This window comes from Ranitomeya variabilis, chromosome 1 (assembly GCF_051348905.1).
Source record: "Ranitomeya variabilis isolate aRanVar5 chromosome 1, aRanVar5.hap1, whole genome shotgun sequence".
Taxonomy (NCBI): domain Eukaryota; kingdom Metazoa; phylum Chordata; class Amphibia; order Anura; family Dendrobatidae; genus Ranitomeya; species Ranitomeya variabilis.
Window position 1 is genome coordinate 94,567,133 of NC_135232.1, and position 26,227 is coordinate 94,593,359.

Consider the following 26,227-nt stretch of genomic DNA (forward strand, 5'->3'; position numbering starts at 1 on the left):
GCAAATAAGCTCTCCTCGAGAAGAAAAAAACCCTCACTCTTAATAAAAATTAAAAAAAATCGATTTCCAATTCAGACAACCAGAATCCTGCTCTATGTTGGGTCTGGCCAATATGAAAGTTTTTTCAGGCAGGTCACTACCGAAAAGCCACCAGAAAAAGTGCTAGCTAAACGCTCAAAGAATGAACAAGTTTCTAGCTAAAAATGCTCAAAATATGTCTTCTGTGTTGAATGGAGTTGAACATAAAATCATCCATAAAATGCCAGTAAAAAAAAAAAAATGCTCCAAACATGCTAGGAAGATGCTAAAAAAAATGCCCCTGGCCAAAAATGGAGTAAAAGTTCTCAGAAGGCAACCTAAAAAAAACCCCACTACAAAAGACGTAAGGGTTTGTGTTTGAAAGTCTCATCATGTTTGCCCACCTGGAAAGGACCTGATTTGCCCGTCCCCTACGATGATAGCCTAGAACACCTATACTGCTTGTGTAGAGCACCTCCAAACCCAAGAAATATACACACATTGTGTTAGGCCAAGTTACAAATACTAGAAATCATTGCAGCAAAATCCTGAAGAATCTGACAAGTTATTGATTTATTTCTTGGGAATATTTTAGGTGGAAATTTTCTTTCGCAGACATGTCGGGTAAATCATACATCACAGTCGTCTTCATAGATTTCAGTCAACGTTGTCTAGAACTTGCACAACATCTGACGGTGCCCCCCCCCCCCCCGGTCATCAAAGCATTTTGTTTTTTTATTATTTAGAAGTAAAGCTTTTCCTTGTAATCGTTCCTGATAGATCACTCATACCATCTGTTTGAGATATTCAAAATCCCATTGAAGCCGTCTTGTACATAGAAATCTCAAATTACTCCCCTAGCTCGCTGCTGCCAAGGATATCAGACGTTCCAAGGTCAATCTCACCCCAACGCTAGAGCAACGTTAGACATTCTAACTCTACTTAATAAACATTTAGGAGTCAATCATGAAAGAAATCCCAAAAATGATGGGTCTCCTCGTGCTTAGAACATAAAAAGCCTTGCTGAACCCTTGACCTGATGCTGCCTTCTTGAACTTGTCTTGTGATCTCACCTTTAAATAACATATGCCAGCCAGTCAGATTAGTCATTGCTAGAAAATGGATCACGGCGTTTCATGCTTGTTAAAATTAAAAGCTGTGATTTGTTTTACGAGGAAGATTACATGACCAGTAATGGAAGACATGGAACGATGGGATTCTGCTTTCATCACTGCACTAGGTGCGACGATATCTTGTGCTTAGCCCAGAGATGAGCCAACATTGACATTATCACAACAGATCAATGCAAAGACAACTGCAATGGTTAAATTCCTCTGAATATATTGAAAAAAAAAATTACTTCTTTGAGAACCATGTCCTTAAAGAGAATCTGTCAGCAGGATTTTGATAGAGAATCTGTCAGCAGCATAGCACAGGGACAGAAACCCTGATTCCAGCGATGTATCACTTAGTTTACTGACTGCAGCGGTTAAGAAAGATTAAGGGTTTGTTTCCACGGTCAGGAAACGCTGCTTTTTTGACGCTGCCAGAGCTGCAGCGTCAAAAAAGCAGCGTCCAGATGTTCCAGCATAGTGGAGGGGATTTTATGAAATCCCGTCTCCACTATGCGTGGAAACCCGCACGCGGCGGGCCTGCGACTCCGGACATGCTGCGCGTCTTTTCAGATCGCAGCATGTCCGTACACCTTGCGGGGACGCAGCGTCCCCGCAAGGCATATCACAGGGCCCTATGGGAGCGAGCGATCATCCCGGATGTGAAGAGTTAACACATCCGGCATGATCGCATCCCAGAAAGGGGGCGGGGCTTAGCGCCGAGCGGCTTCGCCGCTGCGGCGATCCCGCCGGCCATCCTGAACGTGGAGACATAGCCTAACAGTTTTTTTTCTGCTGCAGATCTAGCAGGGCTTGGAAAGCTGACCTGTGCATAACCCCACCAACACCGCTGATTGGTAGATTTCCATGTATAGTGATAGAAAGCTACCAATCAGTGGTGGGGGCGGGGTTGATCTACGAGGCAGTTAGTCCTTTAATGATAATCTCCTGCTGCTTAAACACTGATTGTATTGAAACAGTAAAACGCAGCCCAGTAAGTGACATTGCTGGAATCAGGGCCTCTGCCTCTAATTCATGCTGGTCTCAGATTACATAACAAAAATCTTCTGATAAATTCCCTTTAAGGGAAGCTCAGTGTTCTGCAGGTCATTGCTTAGAGCAGTGTTCCCCAACTCCAGTCTTCCAGAGCCACCAACAGGTCACGTTTTCAGGATTTCCTTAGCATTGCCCAGGTGATAATTGCATTACCTGGAAAGGCAAGAATTCCAACACCTGTGAAATACTAAGGAAATCCTGAATACCTAACCTGTTGGAGGCTCTTGAGGACCGGAGTTGGGAAGCACTCCCTTAGAGTATGTCAGCCCATGGGTAAGAATGGTAGGTGCCCACATAAAGCATTTAACATTTTTAATAGAAACACCCTGTGGGGGAGCACTACAGGAGTGAAACTGGCCACTACAGTCATTGAGCGTTACATCTTATGCTTTACAGGAGCAGGCTCCAGCAGGGAGGTGACCTTTGGGCTACATGTAGACATCCATTTTTTGTTTTTATGAGCTCAGACTAGCGGGTATCTGCTCAATGAGGGATCTGTGTTTAGCACACTGACCCAATGATAACCTGGGTGCCAGTGCCCACGTGCGTTTTTTCATATCCACTATTTGAACCCAGCCTATCAAAAACTGACCATCTTTCTCCCACGTGTCATCAGTTTTGCCCCCATTTTTTTCCTCATCCGTGTTTTAAAAACTGAACGTAAAACTGTCTCAACATTTTTTTTCCCCATTGAATTGACACTTCGCAATGGATCAATTAAAACTTGAGTAAAACGGATGTCTTTTATTTTTGATGGATCTTCATAGACGTGAATGGCAGACTATGGCTGAGAATGGGACTTGGTCTCAGTTTGATAGAACGGACACACAGATCCATGTAATAATGGATGTGAAAATAGTTTTATAAACTATACGGGGCAGTGTGCGGTCCTTTTATATAACGAACAGCACATGGATGAGAAAAGCGGATGTGTGAATGAAGCCTTCTCTGATGATCTCAGGTTTTCATCATCTTTAAATGTTTTTTATTTTTGCCTTCTTCCTTCCTGTTTTGTAATTGATTAAATTACTTTAAAATTGAAGTGTTTTTTTTTTCTGTTATTTATTATTACGCACAACATTTTTAGCATCTGGCTACAGCAAGAGCCTCCATGCAGTAGGTTAAAAGGTCCTACCCACTTGAGTCCAAAGGGGTGTCGTTGGCGACTTGGCGTACCACCAGCCACAGATGGAACAGATCAGAAGAAGATTAACCCTTGTCGTCTTTGCAGGATTAAAAAAAAAATTATCAAAAAGTTACAAAAATGTTTGCGCAACTACAAGCTGTGCAAAAATTTTTTCCAACTTTTGGCGTGATCACACCAATTTCTCAGGGCGGCACCAAGGGTGTGACAGCACAGCTCCTCTAATTATTTACACCAGAAATCTACAGTGAATCCAGTCAAGGAACGGAGTAAGATTCAGAAATGAGGCACATGCCACTTGTCAGACGCCCCTAATTCATTTACAGGCATGGGCCTATTAATTAACCAGTAGCGTCTGACTACTACATGACCCCTCATCAAAGCCTACCACATGCCCCCTCATCAAGGCCTACCACATGCCCCCTCATCAGGGCCTACCACATGCCCCCTCATCAGGGCCTACTACATGCCCCCTCATCAAGGCCTACCACATGCCCCCTCATCAAGGCCTACCACATGCCCCCTCATCAAGGCCTACCCCATGGCCCCTCATTAAGGCCTACCACATGCCCCCTCATCAAGGACTACCACATGCCCCCTCATCAGGGCCTACTACATGCCCCCTCATCAAGGACTACCGCATGCCCCCTCATCAAGGCCTACCACATGCCCCCTCATCAAGGCCTACCCCATGGCCCCTCATTAAGGCCTACCACATGCCCCCTCATCAAGGACTACCACATGCCCCCTCATCAGGGCCTACTACATGCCCCCTCATCAAGGACTACCACATGCCCCCTCATCAAGGACTACCACATGCCCCCTCATCAAGGCCTACCGCATGCCCCCTCATCAAGGACTACCGCATGCCCCCTCATGAAGGCCTACCACATGCCCCCTCATAAAGGCCTACTATATGACCGTTCATCAAGGCCTACCACATGACCCCTCATAAAGGCCAGCGATAAACTCATCGATCTTGATGAATTAGAGTCTAAGATATTCAGAGGGAACTATATTTCTTGTTTAACTTAATGATTCATTTCAGTTTAGAGTTCCTTTAAATAAGACATCTTAATCGCCAAGCTCCCTCTCAGAAATCAACCATGGCTCTCTGTCCCTGGTGTACAAATGTTCCAGACGAAGAAAAAAACAAAACCCTTATATATTTATCTAGCGCTGAAAAGCAAACGTGATCCCCCCAGTTCTGGTATGCATGGATGTTTTTACTGAACTGTGCCAATATGCTGGCATTTTCAAAACTGCTTTCATGTGGCACCCACTTACCACATTTTTGAGATAACAATGTTTTATTTAAATTCTTTTTTTTTTTCTTTTTTTTACAGATCAATCAGTCTTCTTAGTGTTTTGGTAACCCAGGAGAAAAGAAAATGTGTGTAAATTCTTTTATGTGAGCACAAAGTGCGCTTATTATTACAGAGCGCGCATTGTAGTCTAATGAATTACTATTATGAAGTGACAGCGTGTGCATGCCGAAAAGAACAACTCCGATCTGTTCTTTCTCAAAGTCACGAATTTCAGCAAAATCCAGAGTTATCTTTGCTGTACACCACTGTCAAGCTGTTACATTAAGAGCAATCTTTGTTTTCTAAGAAATATAAACCCATCGTGGCTTCTAAGAAACACTGCTCGCTCTCTCCTACTGTTTTCGTCAACCCCCAAAATACACCAGACTGAGGATCTGCAGGCCATGCCAGAATTCAACTGCGGATTTTAACCGTATCCTATAGATTTTATATTCTCGTTCAATAATTATGGTACATCGGTGCTGGAAAAAAAAATGTAGTGAATGGGTTACAACTGACTGAGCTTTCTGCTTATCGCATACAGTAAGTTATTGGCATAGGATTGTCAGGCTTTTGGGACATGATCCTTTGAAAAATGGACTTAAGGTTTTATTACTGGAAGCTGATATGGTAAGCCGAGAATTACTTTTGATCTGTTTTGCTGTTGCGTTCTTTGCAGTCATATATCCGACAAGCAGATTATTTTTGCGTTTGCTTTTTCCTTTTATAAATCCATTTATGGATTTAGTGGATGATGAGACATTTCAAGCATCTTTAACCATTCAATGATCAGTCATCAGCTCAAATGGATCACGTTCACCGTTACATATGCTTTTAGATTACCAAGACAACCTAACATAAAACCATTCGGAAACCAACATTATGTTTTTATATAAAGAAAACCTAATCAGTGCATATTTAGAAATGTTGAAAGAGGGGGGGAATGTAGTCCTCTGGCTGGCACCGATTTCAGTAAGACTACTTTCACACATCAGGGTTTGTTTGGCATCAGGCACAATCCGGCGAATGTTGGAAAAAACGGATTTGGCGCAGATTGTGAAAAACTGATGCGACAGATCTGTTTTTTCGACGGATCTGACTAGCATATCCAGATAATTAAATAAAAGAAATTTGGAGCATGCCCAGTTTAAAAAAACGGAATCTGGCACCGGAATCCATCATTTTCCAGATCCGGCACCTTCCAGTTCCCATAGGCTTCCATTCTAGCAAACAGCCGGAAGCGCCGGATCCGGCGCTTCCGGCTTTTTCGCCGGAAACATTGCTATGGACGTTTTTTCCATTAACCGGAAACAGCAGATTTGCCGAATCCGGCGAAAACCGGACAAAACGCGAGGTCATTCCGGCGCTAATACAAGTCTATGGGAAAAAAAACGGATCCGGCGGCAACATTCACCGGATCTGGTTTTTTGAAAATTAGCCGGATTGAGCCTGACGGCGAAAACCTGATGTGTGAAAGTAGCCTAAGCCATACCCAAGTGCCGATTCACATTGATGGGCTTTGGTCATCCATGTGATTCATCTAAGAGGTTTCCATTAGGGGAAATGCATAGTCATTTGTTTCTTTTCGAAAAAAAAAATAAAAAAAATTGTTTGCTCAAGTCAGGGGAGCCAGACTCTTGGCGATCAAATGATCACTGTGGAAGGTCTCAGACTCAGGCTGCACTCAAATGTCTGTGTACCCGAACTCATCAGACTTAAGGTACCGTCACATTTAGCGACGCTGCAGCGATCTAGACAACGATGCCGATCGCTGCAGCGTCGCTGTTTCGTCTCTGTGTGGTCGCTGGAGAGCTGTCACACAGACAGCTCTCCAGCGACCAATGATGCCGGTCCCCGGGTAACCAGGGTAAATATCAGGTTACTAAGCGCAGGGCCGCGCTTAGTAACACGATGTTTACCCTGGTTACCAGTGCTAATGTAAAAAAACAAACAAACACTACATACTTACATTCCGGTGTCTGTCCCCCGGCGCTGTGCTTTCCTGCACTGACGTCACCGCTGTAATCTGCTTTACGGCTGGCCGGCGCTGACAGTGCAGGAAAGCACAGCGCCGGGGGACAGACACCGGAATGTAAGTATGTAGTGTTTGGTTTTTTTTTACATTTACACTGGTAACCAGGGTAAACATCGGGTTACTAAGCGCGGCCCTGCGCTTAGTAACCCGATGTTTACCCTGGTTACCAGTGAAGACATCGCTGAATCGGCGTCACACACACCGATTCAGCGATGTCTGCGGGAGTCCAGCGACAAAATAACGTTCTGGACTTTCTGCTCCGACCAACGATGGCACAGCAGGATCCTGATCGCTGCTGCGTGTCAAACTCAACGATATCGCTAGCCAGGACGCTGCAACGTCACGGATCGCTAGCAATATCGTTCAGTGTGAAGGTACCTTTATACTGTATATGCCTCGGAGGCTGTTTAGTTCAAGTCTGGAGACCAAAAGCCAGTCCAGACATCACCAAACGGAAAGATGAGTTTACATTACCCTATTTTGCAGGGTTAAATGACAGTCGATCCGGTAATATTTACCGATTGGTCGATGTTTAATAGCCTGATTACACAGGCAGTCTGCAGCTAACGATGCACACAATGATCTGTAATAGATCGTACAGTTTGCATAGGCTGCCATTGTTCTCTGCAGCGCAAGTCAGTTTACACAGGACATCGTGCTGCCAAGAATGATGATCTTTTGTGAAAACCATAAGATCATTTCACCTGATGAACAAGCAAAACATAACCCGCAACCTGTTTCGACAGAAAGATTTATGAGACACAAGCATTCTTATTAATAATAATCTTGAAGTGTAAATGCACCTTTACATATTGAGAACAGATACACATTTAGCCAAACCCATCGTTCATGTCATATATATGAGAGGGTGAGGGGGAATAGAAGGCCAGCTTCAGGGCAAAGTCAAACGGCCATATAAATAGGAACAAGATTGCAACGCAGTGTCCAGACTGGCCGGCAGCACTCCCAATTTGAGCCTGACAGCCTCATTGATTTCTAGGCAGCTTTCAAGCTCGGGTGGGGAGAGCTGCCGGCCAGTCCGTGCACTGCGATTTATATGGTCGTCTGACTGCACCCCTAGACCAGCAGCCCACATTGGGCTTATTGGACTATTACCACATGCAAACTAAAATAAATTAGTTAAAATAAAGGGGGCCATCTTCTGCTCTAAAGGACTCTTCAGTTTGTCAAGATTAGAAGAATGGCAGTGGGGCTACGAACCAATGCGAGGACATTTTTTTTTTAGAGCAGCATAAAATATATAATCATCAAAAAGTAGTAAATTCTATTATTAATACCCAAACCATAGAAATAGTATTTTTTCTATTTTTATTAATATTATTTAGAAATGACATGGTCAGTCTCTACTTACTTCTTTGAAAATAAGCCCTTCGTTCTGACATCATACATATACATTTTAAGTCTAAAAACTTAAGAAAAGCTATGAAATGTGTATTCCCTCCATTAACATTTGCCTTCAGGAGATATAAAAAAAAAAAAAAAAAAGTTAAAGTATTGGTTAGGATGTGAAAAGACGGATGGTGACTTGTTTCAATTGTCTCCCGAGACTTTCCTAGCCTAAGGCACCCTTGGAGGTTGGTTTTAGGAATGCATATAAGTAAGTGAGGTAAGCACCTTTTAGAGTCTACCTAAGGTGTGTTGTGGTATTACCCGGCTTTTAGTCTTACAGAGGAAACTGTGCAATTTAGAACTAGCCAAAAAATTGGGATTTATTTATGAATTAAATACCTTAACCCCTTAACCACCGATCAACCAACCGCTGCACGACCAGCTCTATCCTCACCTACTGTATTCTCACCCATCCCTTATAGATTGTGAGCCTTCGCGGGCAGGGTCCTCTCTCCTCCTGTACCAGTTATGACTTGTATTGTTTAAGATTATTGTACTTGTTTTTATTATGTATACCCCTCCTTACATGTAAAGCGCCATGGAATAAATGGCGCTATAACAATAAATAATAATAATAAATAATAATAACCCCTTCACTCCTGGAAAATTTTCCATTTTTTTTTTCTCTCCTCCTTCCAAGAGCCATAACTTGTTTTTATTCTTCCATCCCCACAGCCGTATGAGGGATCGTATTTTTGCGGGAGGAGCTGAACGTTTGAATGTCATCATTCATAATATCACGTTATGCACTGGAAAACTGGAAAAAAAATCCAAGTGCTTTGAAATTGCAAAAAAAAAATAAAAATGCAATTTCAAACTATTGTGTTTCATGAGGGTGTACTTTGCCATGCTCACTATGCGATAAAACTGACCTGGCAATATGATTCTCCAGGTCATTATGATTACTTTTTTTTTTTTTTTTTTTTAAGTGGTGAAAAAAAATTGTAAATAAAAAAAAACTAATAATTTTGCTTGTCTCTCCATTTTCTGAGACCCATAACGCTTCTAATTTTCGGAATATGCGGCTGTGTGAGGGCTTATTTTTTGGCCCTGAGTGTACACGTTTATTGATTCCAGTTTGGGGTAGATAAGATGTTTTGATCGCCTCTTATTGCATTTTATTGCAATGTTGCAGGGGCTATAACAAAATGTACTATTTTTTCGCACTATGCCGTTTATCGATCGGATTCATTTATTTTATATTTTTATAGATTATATTTTTATGAACTCAGTGATAACAAATATGTTTATTTTTTGTGTTTTATTTTTAATGGGGCAAAAGGGGGCTGATTTGAACTTTTGAGTTTTCATTTTTTTCATATTTTTATAATTTTTTTAAAAAAAACTTTTTACTGTATTTGGTAGAAGCTGCGATCATCTGATCGCTTGTGCTATACATTTAATATACGTTGCCATTGACATTTAACAGAGGCAGAGGAGTTAGAGGCATATGATGGTTTATTAAATCAGCCATCATCTGCTGGGGAAGATGCGGGCTTGGTGTGCGAGTTTGCATCAAATGCAGGGAGGAAACATATGATGCTACTGTATGTCATTTGGATGTCTGACAAAACAAAAATGACTGTTCAAACCAAGCACAGGTTCTCAATGTACCCTTGAGTAACTTGGAACGGTACATTCCCCCCACATACTTGCTTTCCATCTATCTTTGGCCTTCTCTCACTCCTGTGCAGTCAGAACTTTCCATCAAGGAAAAGGAAGGTGAAGATATATGAAAATCAAGCAGGTGGGAAGGTGTACTGGACTGTTTAGCCACGTCAAGGGTGCATCGAATGCAGGTGCTTGGTCTGAACAGTTATTTTGTGTGGACGGGCTTTCTTGAAAGCAATATCTATAAACATATAAAATGGGTAGTCTTGGTTTTGCATCTACTAGTCTCCTAAAATGAAAATAAAAAATTGATCACAAGTTAATTAACTATATACAGTAACCCATACAAGATTTACAATATTATAGAATGTCAATCTTACTTCTGACCAGTCCAAAGCAACCCACTGAGGAGGACAAGACTGATTATTACAAGCTTCCTTTTCGATGGGCCGATGAGTTAAGCAGCTGATGTCATCTAGTGTCTCTTCTTCTGAAGGGCCGATCCTGCGAATACACAGTACTGTCCGTGTGCGCGTTCCCCCATCACAGGTCTTACTGCACTCAGACCAGTCCCCGATAAACCACCTGTAATGACAAGGCTATACATCTCATCTACATCCTTCAAGAAACACCAGATAAAATGCACATTGACTCCTTAAATGTGGTAAACGGATCACTTACTTAACCCAGCATTTAATATCTCCAAAGTTTTGCCGATTTAAAGGGAATCTAATCGGTAGACTCAATATGGTCATAAGAAATTGAATGAACTGATACCTTAATATCTGACATATAGCAGAGAATGCCACATTTTTATTAACATGTAAATGAGGTGTTAAGATCTATGGGCAGGAAATAGATCTTCCCAAGAACCTGCCTACAAAGTTAATGCTTAGCGAAGTCCCTGTGCGTAAGTTCAACCCCTCGCTGTATGTGTGGCGTTAGGCTCCATTCATGAAAGCTTAGGAGTGCACAGATCGACCCCGTCCTTGCCTTTTCCCACTGTTCTGCCCTTCTCTGGACACTAGAATCAAATGCCTTCTGCCCAGGTGCCACTCGGCTATACAGAAAAAAGAGAAAGTCAGTGCTCAGAAGGGTAGAACACTGGTCAAACGAGGTCAGGGGTGATCCACGCACACCCAAGCTTTCAAGAATGAAACCTAACATGTAGCAAGGGGATATATTTACATTCAGAGGTGTCACAAAGTATTAAAATAGATCTTTTGGTGAAGATCTATCGCCCGCCCAGAGATCTTAACACGTGATTTACATATTAAGAAAAACGTGAATTTCTCTGCAATAAGTCATCATATTGTATATATCAAGGTATCATTTTATTCAGCTTTCTATAACTTGTATGCTCATACAGACGGCTTAGGAGAGCTGACCTGGCAGATTCCCTTTAAGAGTGTTAAGGGGTGTGAAATATACATTGGATTTTGACAACCTCAGTTTTGGACCTGTTTGACACAATTACTTTCTGGCTTTAATAATATGAAAATGAACTACCAAGAATTATGTTGTTTCTTAGTTTATGGTATACTTTGCAGTCAGATGCGGTTTCTAGGACAAATAGTAGATTGGCACACTTTGTAAAAAAAAAAATAATTAAAAAAAGATGTTTTTACAACTTTGCCAACTGCATAGTAGCTGCGTCGACAAAGTGGCTCTATCAGGGCTTTGTCCGGATTTCCGTCGGAAAACAGATTTGTGCAGAATCGGACAGAAAACCTGACGTAGTGTGAACCTCGTCTTATAAGAGTGTACGTTTGTAACCAAGGATACTACTCGCTGTAAACAAAACTGTAATACATCTAAATTAAAACCTATCATGACTTCCAGAATCTTAGAGAACCTTCATGAATAAAACTTGAGAGTATGGTTTGTCTTAGAAAATCTAAGACTATTCAATACACAGCTCGCGAATACTGTGATAAAACGGTCATGTTTACGTATCACCGGCAAAGAGTATGGAGTTGACAGATTACTTCCGTTATGTATCTAAGGCCCGGCATGTTCCATAATGATGGCATTGTAACAGAAAATCTATTTAACCTTTTCGCAGGTTGACTGTGCACTGAAATAGCTCTAATAAAAAGGAACGAACGTCTTCTAAAAACATGGAATGACATGCTGCTCAACCCTGGAAGGGAGCCAAAAATATTTAATTTGACATTTGTGTCATGTGCGCCGTTTCACATTGTGTTTTGTTGTCTCTAAGGAGGAGAAGCGGGAAAAAAAAAACAAGTTACTTAAAGTTTTCTTCATCCAGTATCGGAGTGAGAAATTCTTAATTATCTCATGTTGACAGGTTTGACATTTTCGGAGAGAAGCCCGCTAGATAGTACGCTATGTGTTAAAGGGCTTCAGAATTATCATAGGGCAGAGGCCGTGCCGTGGAACAGACCGTCTGCAACCAATGACACACGAAATGTAACATAGCCCGGATTTTCTTACAACTTCTTTAGAACCTTATCATAACCATCTGTTGACTTTTATGTCTAAGGCGGAGTTTTCAGGAATTACTCCTGGAAGAAAACAGTTTCAAGAATGAGCCGTGTCTTAAGTTCCATGTAAAGATAAGAAAGAGACAGCACCAAATCAGAGTAATCGAGGGACAGCTAATGCTTTCCTCGAAAGATCACACTATTGCCAGGGAATGGGAGCTCACTGCGGAAACGTTCCAGACGGTTCAACCTTAACTCCGACGGTCTTTGCCCCACCAAGGATCAAGGAAGGCTGCTTCTAATAAACCAATACCAAATGTTTTTTCGAGACGCTTCATCCTTCACATATACAAAAAAGAAGAATAGTTTTTCGCTGGATAGATTTATCATGTTCACGGACTGTCAAAACCCTCAGCTGTACAAATGGTAAACAGCCTTCAGCTTCAGACAGAAGCACTCCACCGGGGACCACAATAAATCCTTACATTAACAACTAAACTTTTCGGCAATTTTTTCTTATTTTACTCCTAAACCTCAAAGATGCCTGTCTGCGTATACTGGACACTGCCCCTTCTATAACAATCCATTTGTTTTTTGTGCCATGATTTTGCAAATTAATGTTTTTTGTTTTTTTTTTACAAAGTGGTAAATGTGAATTTTTAGTTATACCGTTGCCTTCAGCACTGGTTAAAAGGGAATCTATCAACAGTAATTAGCAATGTAATCTGAGGATGGCATGAGGTAGGGGCTGGGACACTGATTCAAGCGATGTGTCACTTATTAGGCTGTGTGCTGTTGTTGCAATACAATGAGTGTTTTAGCAGCAGGAGATTATCACTGCCAGACTAGGTGCACCTGTGAATCCTGGTCCAACCACACCCCCAGAACTGATTACGGTCAATATACAATGTACACAGAAAGCTGCTAATCAGTGATGTGGGCGGGGTTAGCTTCCTGAGCTCTGCTGCCTTCTAAACTAAACACTCTGATTGTGTCACAACTGCAGCACCCAGTAAACTAAGTGATACATCACTGGAATCAGGGTCTCTGTCCCTACATTATGCTGCTCTCAGATAAGGTAGCAAAAACCTGCTGACAGATTCCCTTTAAAATTGCAGTATGTGATTTTCTTGTACTTTTCCTCCAATTATGCCAGTGAGGAAAAAAAATAAAAAAAGAAACTACTTTCTCAATGTTAGCAGTAATATGAACATTTGAGAACATTGCCAGTCCTCTTTTCCCCGACTGCTTGAGGGAGTATCTCCAAATATATAAGTGACGGAGTGGTACTTACTCAGGAGGGCAGAGCTCTGTGTTACACGCTCTCTGGTTTTCTGGGGGCTTACTGTCCAGATCACAGTAATTATTCTGTACCACAGAGTTGTCATCCAGTCTTTTACACACAACCTCTTGCTTCTGGATACCTGCAAAATAAAAGAAAAATTAAAAAATTAAGTCAATTAAAATCATCATGCAAGAAATGATGGAAACACATAGTGTAGCACTGGTTACATAATACATGAGAACGTGTGCTGCAAAGTTTACAATTCGCAAACACTTGGGGTATGCGAATACACTTCATTTTTGATGCAGAAAAATTAGCTGCAAATACTCAAGTGTTGGCAGGAAAAATGCTGTTAACAGCAGATGCATTTTTCGTGCACTTTCACTCCGTTTTTTTTACTTGCATTTTTTCTCATTCATTTGAATTGTTAAAAATGCTGAAAGAAATGGCATGCTGCAGATTTCATACAACTCTTGATGTTTAAAATCTTCAATAAAAAAAATAAGCAGCATGTGATTTCCGTCAAGAAAGTGCAGCCAGACTGCAAATTTCAATTGGTGGGAAGGGGAGGAGAGCATTAAAGGTGGACGGTCGGTAATCACAGAGTTGAAAAATTACAGAAATCAGCAGCAGTTTACAGTGGACATCCTAAGAACTGGATAACATATACATACAATGGTTACAGCGTAACAGGGAAACTATCTCCAGGTTTTTGCTACCCGACTTGAGAACAGCATTATGTAGGGGCAGAGACCTTGATTCCAGCGACATATCACTTACTTCCCTTCTTGAAGTCATTTTGCTAAAATCCCTATTGTATCTGATGCAGATCTAGCAGTTCTCTGAATGCTGAACTCTGCATAACCTCGCCCACACCACTGATTGGCCGCTTTCTGTGTACAATGTGCATAGGCAGAAAGCTGCCAATCAGTGGTAGAGGAGGAATTATGCAGAGCTCATGAATATGTTTGACTACCTGGCAGCAGGTTCACTAGAGTCTTTTACATGTCTTTAAATAGTCCTCTAGTAAAATCATTAAAGTCCCAAGAGATAAAATCATTTAAAACTATCAATTTTCTTAATTCCTTTTCTTAATATGTAATAGCTCACCTGTGTAAAGACCCCAAAGTCAGGACTTGGAGTATGATTGGGGGAAGATGATTTGTGATTCTGAGAGTTTTGCAAATCCCTCAAAACCACAAAGAAACCCCCCCTTCCTCCCCCCCCCCTTTTTTTTTTTTTTTAAGATAAGGAAAAAAAAAACTTTAGAACATCTTTGCTATTATAAAATTATTATTATATTCACTTGACTATCCTTAGCGGTAGATCGGCAGCATACATTATATGAGCTAAAAAAAAAAGAAATAAATGCAAGCCTACACGGAGATACTGAATTTGAGCGCCAGCTGGAGCGTTGAATACATTTTCTCTTTTGTTCGTTCATAGCTGCAGGCGAGCTTACCTTTTCCTAATTATATGCTTGTAATCAAATTACAGAATAGATGCTTCCTATGTTAAATAAAATATGATCTTTCACTGTGGGAAAGTGCCACCTCGCAGGCAGCCAAAGCTTCCCCTACAGTTCCAGTTATCAATTATTCTAAAGCACTGTCGCGTCTCATTTCGCACCTCCAATATTACGACCATTTACTGCACCACACTTGCCAAAATCAAGCTGTTGAATGATAGAATATAAAAATACCCATCAGACCATCAACATCAAAAATACACAAGGACTTATTCCTTAGAAATGGGAATTGTATGTGAATCCCAGGGTTTATAATAAAGGAGTTGTCTGATCAGAGAATTCTGAATTAATGGATTTCAACCCCCTCTCTTCAGGATCTTATTATACACTGTGTGCAGAATTATAGGCAAGTTGTATTTTAGAGGATTCTTTTTATTATTGAACAACAACTATGTTCTCAATCTACCCAAAAGACTCACAAATATCAAAGCTTAATATTTTTGGAAGTTGGAGTGGTTTTTTTTTTAAAGATTTGGCTATCTTAGGAGGATATCTGTTTGTGCAGGTAACTATTACTGTGCAGAATTATTAGGCAACTTAATAAAAACCAAATATATTCCCATCTCACTTGTTTATTTTCACCAGGTAAATCAATATAACTGCACAAAATTTAGAAATAAACATTTCTGACATGCAAAAACAAAACCCCAAAAAATTAGTGACCAATATAGCCACCTTTCTTTATGATGACACTCAACAGCCTTCCATCCATAGATTCTGTCCGTTGCTTGATCTGTTTATGATCAACATTGTGTGCAGCAGCCACCACAGCCTCCCAGACACTGTTCCGAGAGGTGTACTGTTTTCCCTCCCTGTAGATCTCACATTTTATGAGGGACCACAGGTCCTCTATGGGGTTCAGATCAGGTGAACAAGGGGGCCATGTCATTATTTTTTCTTCTTTGAGACCTTTACTGGCCAGCTACGCTGTGGAGTAGTTGGAGGCATGTGATGGAGCATTGTCCTGCATGAAAATCATGTTTTTCTTGAACAATACCGACTTCCTCCTGTACCACTGCTTGAAGTTGTCTTCCAGAAACTGGCAGTAGGTCTGGGAGTTGAGCTTCACTCCATCCTCAACCCGAAAAGGTCCCACAAGTTCCTCTTTGATGATACCAGCCCATACCAGTACCCCACCTGCACCTTGCTGGCGTCTCAGTCGGAGTGGAGCCCTTTACTGATCCAGCCTCTGGCCCATCCATCTGGCCCATCAAGAGTCACTCATTTCATTTTATTTTTCTTGTTCAAAGGTGGTCGTTTTTCAGCCTTCCTTATCTTGGCCATGTCCCCGAGTATTGCACACCTTGTGCTTTTTGTTACAGTGACGTTGCAGCTCTGAAATATGGCAAAACTGGTGGCAAATGGCATCTTGGCAGTTTCACACTTGATTTTCCTAAATTCATGGGCAGTTATTTTGCGCCTTTTTTGCCCAACACGCTTCTTGCGACCCTGTTGGCTATTTGCCATGAAACGCTTGATTGTTCGGTGATCACGCTTCAAAAGTTTGGCAATTTCAAGACTGCTGCATCCCTCTGCAAGACATCTCACAATTTTGGAATTTTCAGAGCCCGTCAAATCTCTCTTCTGACCCATTTTGCCAAAGGAAAGGAAGTTGCCTAATAATTAAGCACACTTTATATAGGGTTTTGATGTCATTAGACAACACCCCTCCTCATTACAGAGATGCACATCACCTGATTTACTTAATTGGTAGTTGGCTCTCAAGCCTGAACAGCTTGGAGTAGGACAACAAGTATAAAAAGTATCATGTGATCAAAATACAACTTGCCTAATAATTCTGCACACACTGTATTATCTGGGGGAGAAAAGTGTAATGATGTTTTGAACTATTGACTTTCAGGCCCTATATCTCACCACTGCTTTGAGAGTGAGACTACCATCATTTTATAGACAATTATCTTGGCTATCTCAAACACAAATTTGACTTGCAACTATTTTGCATATGATTAGTTATGCAGATTCTAGTCATGTCACTACATTGTTATGGTTTTGCTCCTGTGTACTACAAATTACAGTCTGTTCTCACATTCCCTAACAGGTCAGTGTGTTATTTTTGGTTGATTCCAAAGCGAATGGTCACTGGCTCGAATTGAGGAGCAGCCATGAAGAAGATTTCCCAAGAAAAGAGAACCAGCATCATTCAGCTCATTGATAGCGGTATCTCTGCCAGAAAATTACCAAACTGCAGCATGTGAGTGCCATGACAGGTGGAAGAATACAAAATGAAGTTCGTCCGTCCATTCAAAAGCCAAGAGGTGGAGATCCAGGCAAAATATCAGAGTCAACAAGTCGGCTCATCACAAGGTCTATCAGTTCTGGTGCGACGACCACAGCAGTGGAGGAGGCTCGTATGCTTTGTAATAGTGTGATGACAGACGTCCATGTCCATACGACGCACGTTACACAAGACGGGAATGTTGGTCCAAAAAAAGGAAAGAAGCCTCGACTTCAATATCATCATAAGAAGTGCCTGTTCCAGTTTGCAAACAAGTACGAAAAGTGGACAGTAAAAGATTGGAAATGGGTCATTTGGAAAGATGAGACGAAAAGTCAATAGACTAGGCTCTGATGGGTGCAAATACGTCTGGAAGAAACAAGGGAAAAAGGGGCTAACGGATTGAGAAATTGAAGGAACTGTCAAGTTTGGTTGAGGAAGCCTAATGATTGTTTCACAGCCAAAGGCATTGGATACCTGACCAGGATCGATGGTGGTCTCAATGCTGAGCTATATGGGAGTATCCTATAAGATGAGTTACTTAGTACACTTGAGTACTATGGGTACGAAAACACAAAGCATATGTTGAGATTGGTGAAGAAATGATTCAGTGACAATGAAGTAGAGGTGCTGGATCCATCCACAGTCCACAGACCTCAACCGACTCAAACACTTGTGGGTAGAAGTAAAAGCTGTATACGTACCCAAGTGAGTCGACCAGTATGCACCAACTTTAGTAACATTTAGAAGAGACCCGAGATCAGATTTCTGTCGAGACATGCTTGAATCTAATTGAGAGCATGCCCAGAAGAATTCAGACAGCGTTGAAAGCCAAAGGTGGATTTACAAAAACCTAACAAATATTTAGATTTTTAGGAGCAAAACAGTAACAATGCAGTGATAAGACAAGAATCTGCATTACTAGTCATATACAAAATAGTTGCAAGTCAAATTTATGTATGAGATAGCCAAGATGATTGTCTATAAAATGATGGTAGTCTCATCTTCGAATCAGTAGTGGATGGTGAGAAATGGAGCCTGAAACTCAAAAGTTCAAAACATTGTTACATTTTTGCTCATCAGTGTAAATGGAAACTGTAATACTTCGTTTCTCCTGTGATGGCGCTGCTGAGAGATGGAACACATGTTTCCAGTTTCCCATAGAGCTTACAGCTGATCACTGATGGTCCCAGCAATGCAGTGCTCTGTGATCAACTCAAGACCAAGTGTGCACTGTACAAAAAGAGAACTTAACATTTCTTCCAAACCACTTCGGAATATTATAGGTACCAATGTGTTTAGGGAGGCATGCAAATAGAGAAAGCTCTCTACATAGCTGTCCTATAGTGAATGTCCGACCCACAACATGACTGCCAGTCGTCTGAGCACCCTACCAGTTGTAGAGTTGTAACCACTGCTGGAAACAATAAGGTACAAGAAAAAACCAATGCACCAGAACTACAGTAAATCTAAGCTCATACTCTTAACGTGCACGTGTAGAAAAGCGTGGTCTTGCTGCACTCATCCCCCAGAAGAACCTAAAACGGTTTTTGGTGGACCTACCAGTCTACTATGTCCAGCAAATGTCCAGATACTCATGCTCTGTAACTTGCGCAAGTGAAATGCCTGCCTCTCTTTTTTTACTAGTATGCAGTTTCATAGACTAGAGACAAAGATTTATTAAAGTGCTTTTAGCCCCAGTTGCATTAATTTAAGAAAAAATGTCCACAAAGATGGATCACCACTTTATAAATTGCAACATTTTTGTGCAACTTGGCATTTGAGCAAAAGTATTGCTACTTTGGGAGTTTACACGCCAGTCCCAGCCAGCTGCGACAATAGGAACATAGCAAGGGAAGAACATTGGCAGGCAGGGTCATAGTCACATCTGCCTGTCATTTATCATAAATTACTCTATAAATGTATGCCAACCTCCGACAACGGTGAATGCTGGGTATAAGACACACTTGAGTCATTAAGCTGTGAAAGCTCCTTAATTAGGTGAGTGTACAGCCCTATGCCAGTCTTGATGCATCACCCCCGAAGCCTCATCAACACTCTGTGATTTATCTTGGCCCCTCTGCTGCTAGAGACTGATTACACTTGACAACAGGCAGTGAACAACAAGAAAGACACAGAAAGGGCACCTAGTGGCTGGCACTTGATGTTTTTGTGGGCAAGACTTCAGTTTTAAATAAAGCAATTTGCTGATTGCTCTTTAATCACATAGTTATCAGATAAAATCAAGGTGTGTTAAAGTTAAAGAAACCATTTAAGTCTCAGAAAACAAGATCTATCCTCAAATAATCCAAATGCACATTTAAAAGTATTGATTCAAGGTCCTAGATGATTAATTACAAGCAGTTGCACATAAACACAGAACATTTCAATGTACAAGATTTATAACCTCTCATAAACGAGTGTTCAGACAAAGACTTCAGTGATGCAAAGACAGTATCTTGGACATGGAATTATAGATGTTCCTCAGGATCTACTCTCATTTTTCAGGACTAGAAAGGATTGGGCAGTCTACACTAATGCATGTTAACAATACATTCATTTTAATGAATAGTCTGAAAAATAAATGTTAGCATAAGATTACACTTCATAAGAAGGACGCCAGAACCTGGTGAACTTTGCATCAATAAACCCATAACAATCTGGTTAACCCAGACATTCCTTCTTACAGTCTCATCAAAGCATGGGATGTTCATCTTTTTGCCAGTACCTTTGTCTTCTCAGTGGAAAAAGCAGCTTTATATTCAAGGATTCTTTTTCAAGATGCTAATTTATAAACACAATTTTCATTACATGAGCGTTTATGAGCAGTACAATGTGTCTCAGTTATCCTGATGCCATCTTCAGCTTTTTTTTTTTCCTATTGTCCTTCTCAAGACCAAATGGAAAAAGTCGATAATGAATTTCATAGCGGCGCAACTTTCATTTCAGATTAAATATTTGTGTAACAACCAGACATAAAACGCTGGTTCTACATCTTAAAGTAGACATATACCTAAAGAATGCAATGTCGGCTTAAAGGGAAACTCCACTTACAATGATTAAAAAGCATGGCCCACTCTGAGAAGGTGATAATATGGCTTGTCGTCACACATGGAATTGGCTATGTTCAAGGTTTCAAAGGGTTATTCCCATCTTTAGGAGCTGATCGGTGAAGATCCGCACACTGGGACCCCCCATCGATCCCCAGAATGGAGCAGAGGTTGGACATGGACAACATCACTCAATTAATTCTCCAAGGCAGTGCCAGAGACAGCCATGTACAGTCAGTGAAAGTCCCAGTGGTTGGACCCCCAATGATCAGCAAATTATCACCTATCCCTTGGATAGGTACTAACTTCTAAAGATGGGAAAAAACCTTTAGGAACAGGATCTTATTCACCCAAATACTTTCCTCATTTGTTTACGGTTTGTTTATTTTTTTTAAAGAAGCAACTCATGGACCCACACAAGTTAATGGAGCTATTCACACTTTAGATTATGTGTTACGCTTCGAAAAGCATGCATTATTCTGATCCACTTTTTAAGATCAAACTCACCTATTCAAATCTATGAGAGTGAGGAAAAAAATGGAATATACGCTATAGCCATCTGCGTGGTATCAGTTTTTCACATATCTGATTTCTGTGGATGCTAAATTGGTCATGGGCAAGTCAATGTAACCCAAGCTGCAAACATTGGCCTCAGTGTATGCATTTTGTCCCCATACACAGATAAAGAAGTTCTCTAGATTTGCTTTCTGGCAATAAACTCAAAATAATAAATATAAAAAATATAAAAAAATTGAGAATTCTGCGTGCTCCTTCTAAAAGGCTTCAGATGAACTCCTTAAGCTAGGATTAGAGGTTGTTTTTCTATTGATAGCCTGTGCAAGTCTGCCACCATTCTGTCAAAGAGGTAATATTTCTCCTTGCCGAGAGTGACATGCCGGCGTAAGGAGACTTATAGACCATGCAATGCTCCTCTTGGAAATTAAAGATGCAAAGTTGCCTCTTCTGAGAGGAAGAGAACTTGAACTCTAATCCCACCTATTGGAAATAACAATCCTAAAAGTCAATATTGAACCTGTAAAGAATCTTGTCCATGACATAGGATAAAAGCCAAACCAGAATCTCTATTTGCAGACACTTGTTTCGGGAGGAGGGTGCGGTTTGTTGCTCCTCCTCAGTGCAGAGCATGAGATCTGATCTGGCTTTATGAGAAGCCTCTGACTGGGCTCTAAGGTGTGATAATTCTCCATGTGGAGAGTGACATCCCTGACAAGCCAGTGTAAAGAGACTTATAGGTCATGCAGTGCTCCTTTGGAAATTAAATATGCAAACTGCATCTGTGGCAAGCCTCAGTTAAGAGTTGACATTGACTTTTAGGATTGCTACTTCCATTAGAGTTCAAGTCCTCTTCCGCACTGAAGAGATAATTTGTACATGCTAACATGCTGTTAAAGCTTTAAACATTTTGGGTAATCGACTCATTTCTGTTTGCAATTGCCTGGTTATAGACTATTTCTTTCTTGGAATTGGCCTTTAAAATATAACAGTTGATACCACTAGAGATAATGGGCTTACTAAACCCTTAATACAGGGGTTGTCCAGAATAAAAAAAAAAAAGGAATACTAATAGCAGGCAATAAAACTAGACAAATGACCCATTTAATATCATACAGCTCCAGTGTCACTGCTCTGCTGCTCCCTGGTTTCCTTTGCTTCAGTGATCAACTGCCGTACATGATCCCAGCAGTAAATCCCTGGCACCAGCTGTCTTATGCCATAAATACGGCCAATAATGCAGAGACAGAAAACAGCAGGGGCCACCAGAGTACCCGCTAGAGATGCAGATGATCAGGTAATTTTTTGTTGTTGTTTATTTTATTCAATTCCCTGCCAATATCAAAAACAAATCCAACTTCTACTACGACAAAAAGTAAATTTGCATCACGGCTCCATATGCTGCACCTAGTGGTGGCTTAAGGTAGCTAAGGTTAAGTGGTCAAGAATGCAGTAAAAAAATTGTAACCCCTAGAGATCCCCCACTACACTTCCAATGTAGTCTGGGTCCCCTGCCAGTCATCGCAATTTCTTGAAGGTTCAGAAAAGCAACTAACACCTAAACCCCATTACTGGATGAAGACATGACCAATGCATGACCTAATTACTGGTTGAAGACATGACCAATGCATTACCTAATTACTGGTTGAAGACATGAACAATACATCACCCAATTACTGGTTGAAGACATGGCCAATGCATCACCCAATTACTGGTCGAAGACATGACCAATGCATCATCCAATTACTAGTTGAAGACATGACCAATGAATCACCCAAATACTGGTTGAAGACATGACCAATGCATCACCTAATTACTGGTTGAAGACATGATCAATGCATTACCTAATTACTAGTTGAAGGCATGACCAATGCATCACCCAATTACTAGTTGAAGGCATGACCAATGCATCACCCAATTACTAGTTGAAGGCATGACCAATGCATCACCCAATTACTAGTTGAAGGCATGACCAATGTATCATCTAATTACTGGTTGAAGACATGACCAATGCATCACCTAATTACTGGTTGAAGACATGACCAATGCATCAACCAATTACTGTTTGAAGACATGACCAATGTATCACACCAAATTACTGGTTGAAGACATGATCAATGCATCAGCAAATTACTGGTTGAAGACCTGACCAATGCATCACCAGCAGCGGTTGGCTGCAGTGATTATATATCTGCCAATCACTGGCTATATAGGTAAAATGCCTGTCCCAACTGAATAAGAAAATGGAAAGGGGATTGGTAATGTGAGTAAACTTTGTTTAACCGCACTTTGGATAGCTTTGAGTTTGACTTTCCAATATCAGGGAAAGTCACCTCTATTACCTCTGTGGCTGTGCAAAAGGGATATGGAATTGTATTAAAAAAAAAAAAAAAAAAAAAAGCTTTGACACCCTATAACTATATGTAGCACAATTAATAAGCACAAAATGATGACAACAACAAGTACAGCATAGTAGAACATGCATATCAGTAATATCTCAAAGTATTGGTGAATTTTCTCACTTCCTCATGTTAGTACTCGCTGATCCAGTAGACTCAGTGTCTTGCACAGCAGACTTCATACAGTGCAAATACAAGCATGTAACATCTGCTGCTGACATGACAACTTGCTTATGCATGCAATTGTACATAAATTGGATAAATGTACGAGTTTGGCTTTCATTTCACATGACGAAAGCACATCACACTGGGCCTGTTAAAGCAGAGTGCTATCAGATGGGGTGAATATGTTACAAGCGGTTATTGCCTGTAGTCACTCCAGCTGGAAGACCTGATAAGGCTGCAATATGTAACTGACAACCAGAGAATATGAGAACATGAGCGGCTCTAGTCGTTAGAGTTACCTAGAATACTTACCAAATATAACCTGAGCACATCTCTATATCCTGCATATTTCCTCCTGTATTGGTCTAAAGCTAGAAGTTCTTATTCAATGTCTGGCTAAACAGATTACGGTAGATGTGTATATGCCATTGCTGAACCCAACTATTTTGATGGGGTCGGTAGTTTAAGTTCATGGTGGTCTCCTGACATCAGCCCTTGGGGAAAAAAGGGATCAGCACTTGAATTTCAGCTGGCTAAATCTTCTATTCTGTGAGCAATAAGCTGCTGCCATCGGGGTTTGCCCAAGGGTTACTAGACTCTTCCAATACAGATTACACGCACACCCAACAAAGCGGAGCATGCATTTCTATAGGAAGGAGAATGGAGCGGTGGCCTTTCCCCAAATCACAAAATGATTTTCAAAAATGACTTGTTATTGCTCATACAATATACAGGCACAAACAGTTCCGATTCATCATCGCCGTTTCTCCAATCTTCTAGAGTAATTTACTTTTCTCTTTATAAATGGATTTAGTATTTGCCTTTAGTCTCTATATATTTTGAGCCACTTTTTAAGTTGTCTCTCATTTCTAAGTCTTTTTTTTTTATTTTTCTTGACATCTCCAGATGTTTTAGACAGATTCATGAAATGTTCAAAAAGACAGCGCCACAATGGATAGTGAGAAATATAGCTTACATTTTAATCTGCCTACTGCGACGACGTTTCGGTCAAAAGATGTAAGCTATATTTCTCACTATCCATTGTGGCGCTGTCTTTTTGATCTTTTTGGATATGGAACTTTTTCTGAGATGGACTCCCTGGTTGACATGCACCCTTTTGTCCTTGGAGATCTGATGATTATAGGGTGCGGTTCAACTTCTTTTGTTTGGATATTCGAGATTCATGAAATGTGACTTATCAAATGTCCAATGTTCTTGGAGCATCTCACTCCAGTTCCTGCCTGAACTAAAGCTTTTTTGGTGGAGATGAATGCGCTAGTTTTTTGAAAATTTGCGACTGCTGGTGCTTAAGTGTCGGAAAAAAAAAAAACAGGTAAAAACAAAAATAAAGTGCATTGCTACAGTTTGAAGAATTTGGCGCCAAAAACATCAGCGAATACAACAAGATAAAAAAGAAAAAGAAAAGAAGCTTAAAAAAAAAAAAAAAAATCGCAAATGATAAATCAGGCCCATTAACTGCAAAGGATCACAGTAATAGATCTGGATTCAGGGAGCAACTGCTTTTGTTGTGTCCCATTAGTTATAAAAGAACAGTGGACAGCTGTCTGAGAGCCACAACCTAAGGAGTCAAAACAAACCAAACTTCAAACACAAACAGAACCAAGCTAATCTGTATCACCCCAAACAGTCTGCTCTACTTAGGGGAAGAATTGTCTCGTCTCGGTATTTCGCCAAGGGTCAGACTAAATAAATAAATAAAGAATTCCACCTAACCAGCTTTTAGGAAAACATCACAAATGAGACAAAGGCTTAAGTGCTAGCTGCTCATGTTTGTCTGTCACAGATTAGAATGTATCAAGACAACCAATCCGTGTAGTCGGCGTCATTATGCAACTTTTTGTAAAGAAGTCTACTGTTTCTCCTCGTTGAGACTTCTAGGCCAGGCAATGTTACCTACTAGAGAGCCAGCTCTCTCCTACTTAGAGGAGCGCTACCTTGTACTGTATAAAAGAGTAATATGAGAATTTGATCATTGATTAAACAGCTTCTCTGTTTTTATTCCTCTGTTTTTTTCATGTAAAGTTTATTAATCTTAAGACTGCAGTTTGTGGTCAATGAAAGGAAGAATAACTGTTTATGTCCATAAAAAAAAACCAAAACCATGCCTCAATCACTTCAAAATAAGAGTGATACCAATTTTAGAAAACCATGTAGAGTGACATGTAAATAACATATAATCGGTGTGGTATCAAATGATTCCTAAACAGTTATGCTGCTATGATTAAGTATTTTCACTCATTTCACATATTCTCATCCTCACAAAATGTATTTCATTCTTAAAGGGTTCGTCGAAGGTAGCAGTAGATATCCAAGCATGGTACATGTTTGTTTTTTTTGTTCCTGCGATGTGGTCCCCTCTTCTCTGTAGAAAAATCTAGCCTTGTTAGACATGGGTGTGTGATTCTCAACTATTCTCTATGGTCAACATAATAAAAATCTCAACCGTTTGGCTAAAAAGGTTAGATTGAAATACAAATACTGTATCTGTGTCATTTCTCATTATTACACATGACTTAATTCATGGACATCTATGGTTTGAGGTCTTTTCCTGTGTGGACTGGATGGACTGCTACAGGTATCTGGTGAGAATTTCATGTCAATAGCACCTTTAGAAATATATTTACTTAGAAAATCGGTGACATGTACAATAGGGATGAGCGAGCATGCTCGGATAACGTCTTTTCCGACCATGCTCGAATGTTATCATCTGGGAGTGCTTGAAGATTATGTTAGAGTCCCTGTGGCTACATGATCTGCAGCTGTTAGACAGCCTGAACACATGTGGGGATCGTGTAACGAACAGGCCCAAATCATGCAGCTGTGGGGACACGAACATAATATAAGAGCACGCTCAGATATATCCGAGTGTGCTCGGATAAGACGTAATCCG

The 26,227-nt window shown here is 40.7% G+C and overlaps 1 protein-coding gene across 2 annotated transcripts in view; it reads right to left on the reverse strand.

Moving 5' to 3' along the window:
* The window catches only part of ADAMTS6 (ADAM metallopeptidase with thrombospondin type 1 motif 6), a 363,879-nt gene that overhangs the window by 26,246 nt on the left and 311,406 nt on the right, over positions 1 to 26,227 (reverse strand). For both annotated transcript variants that reach the window (XM_077286170.1, XM_077286161.1), the window contains 2 exons: positions 13,435 to 13,564; positions 10,074 to 10,278 (listed from right to left, as the gene is read on the reverse strand). In XM_077286170.1, coding sequence (XP_077142285.1) covers positions 10,074 to 10,278; positions 13,435 to 13,564 — 335 coding nt within the window. The remainder of the gene's footprint in view (positions 1 to 10,073; positions 10,279 to 13,434; positions 13,565 to 26,227) is intronic.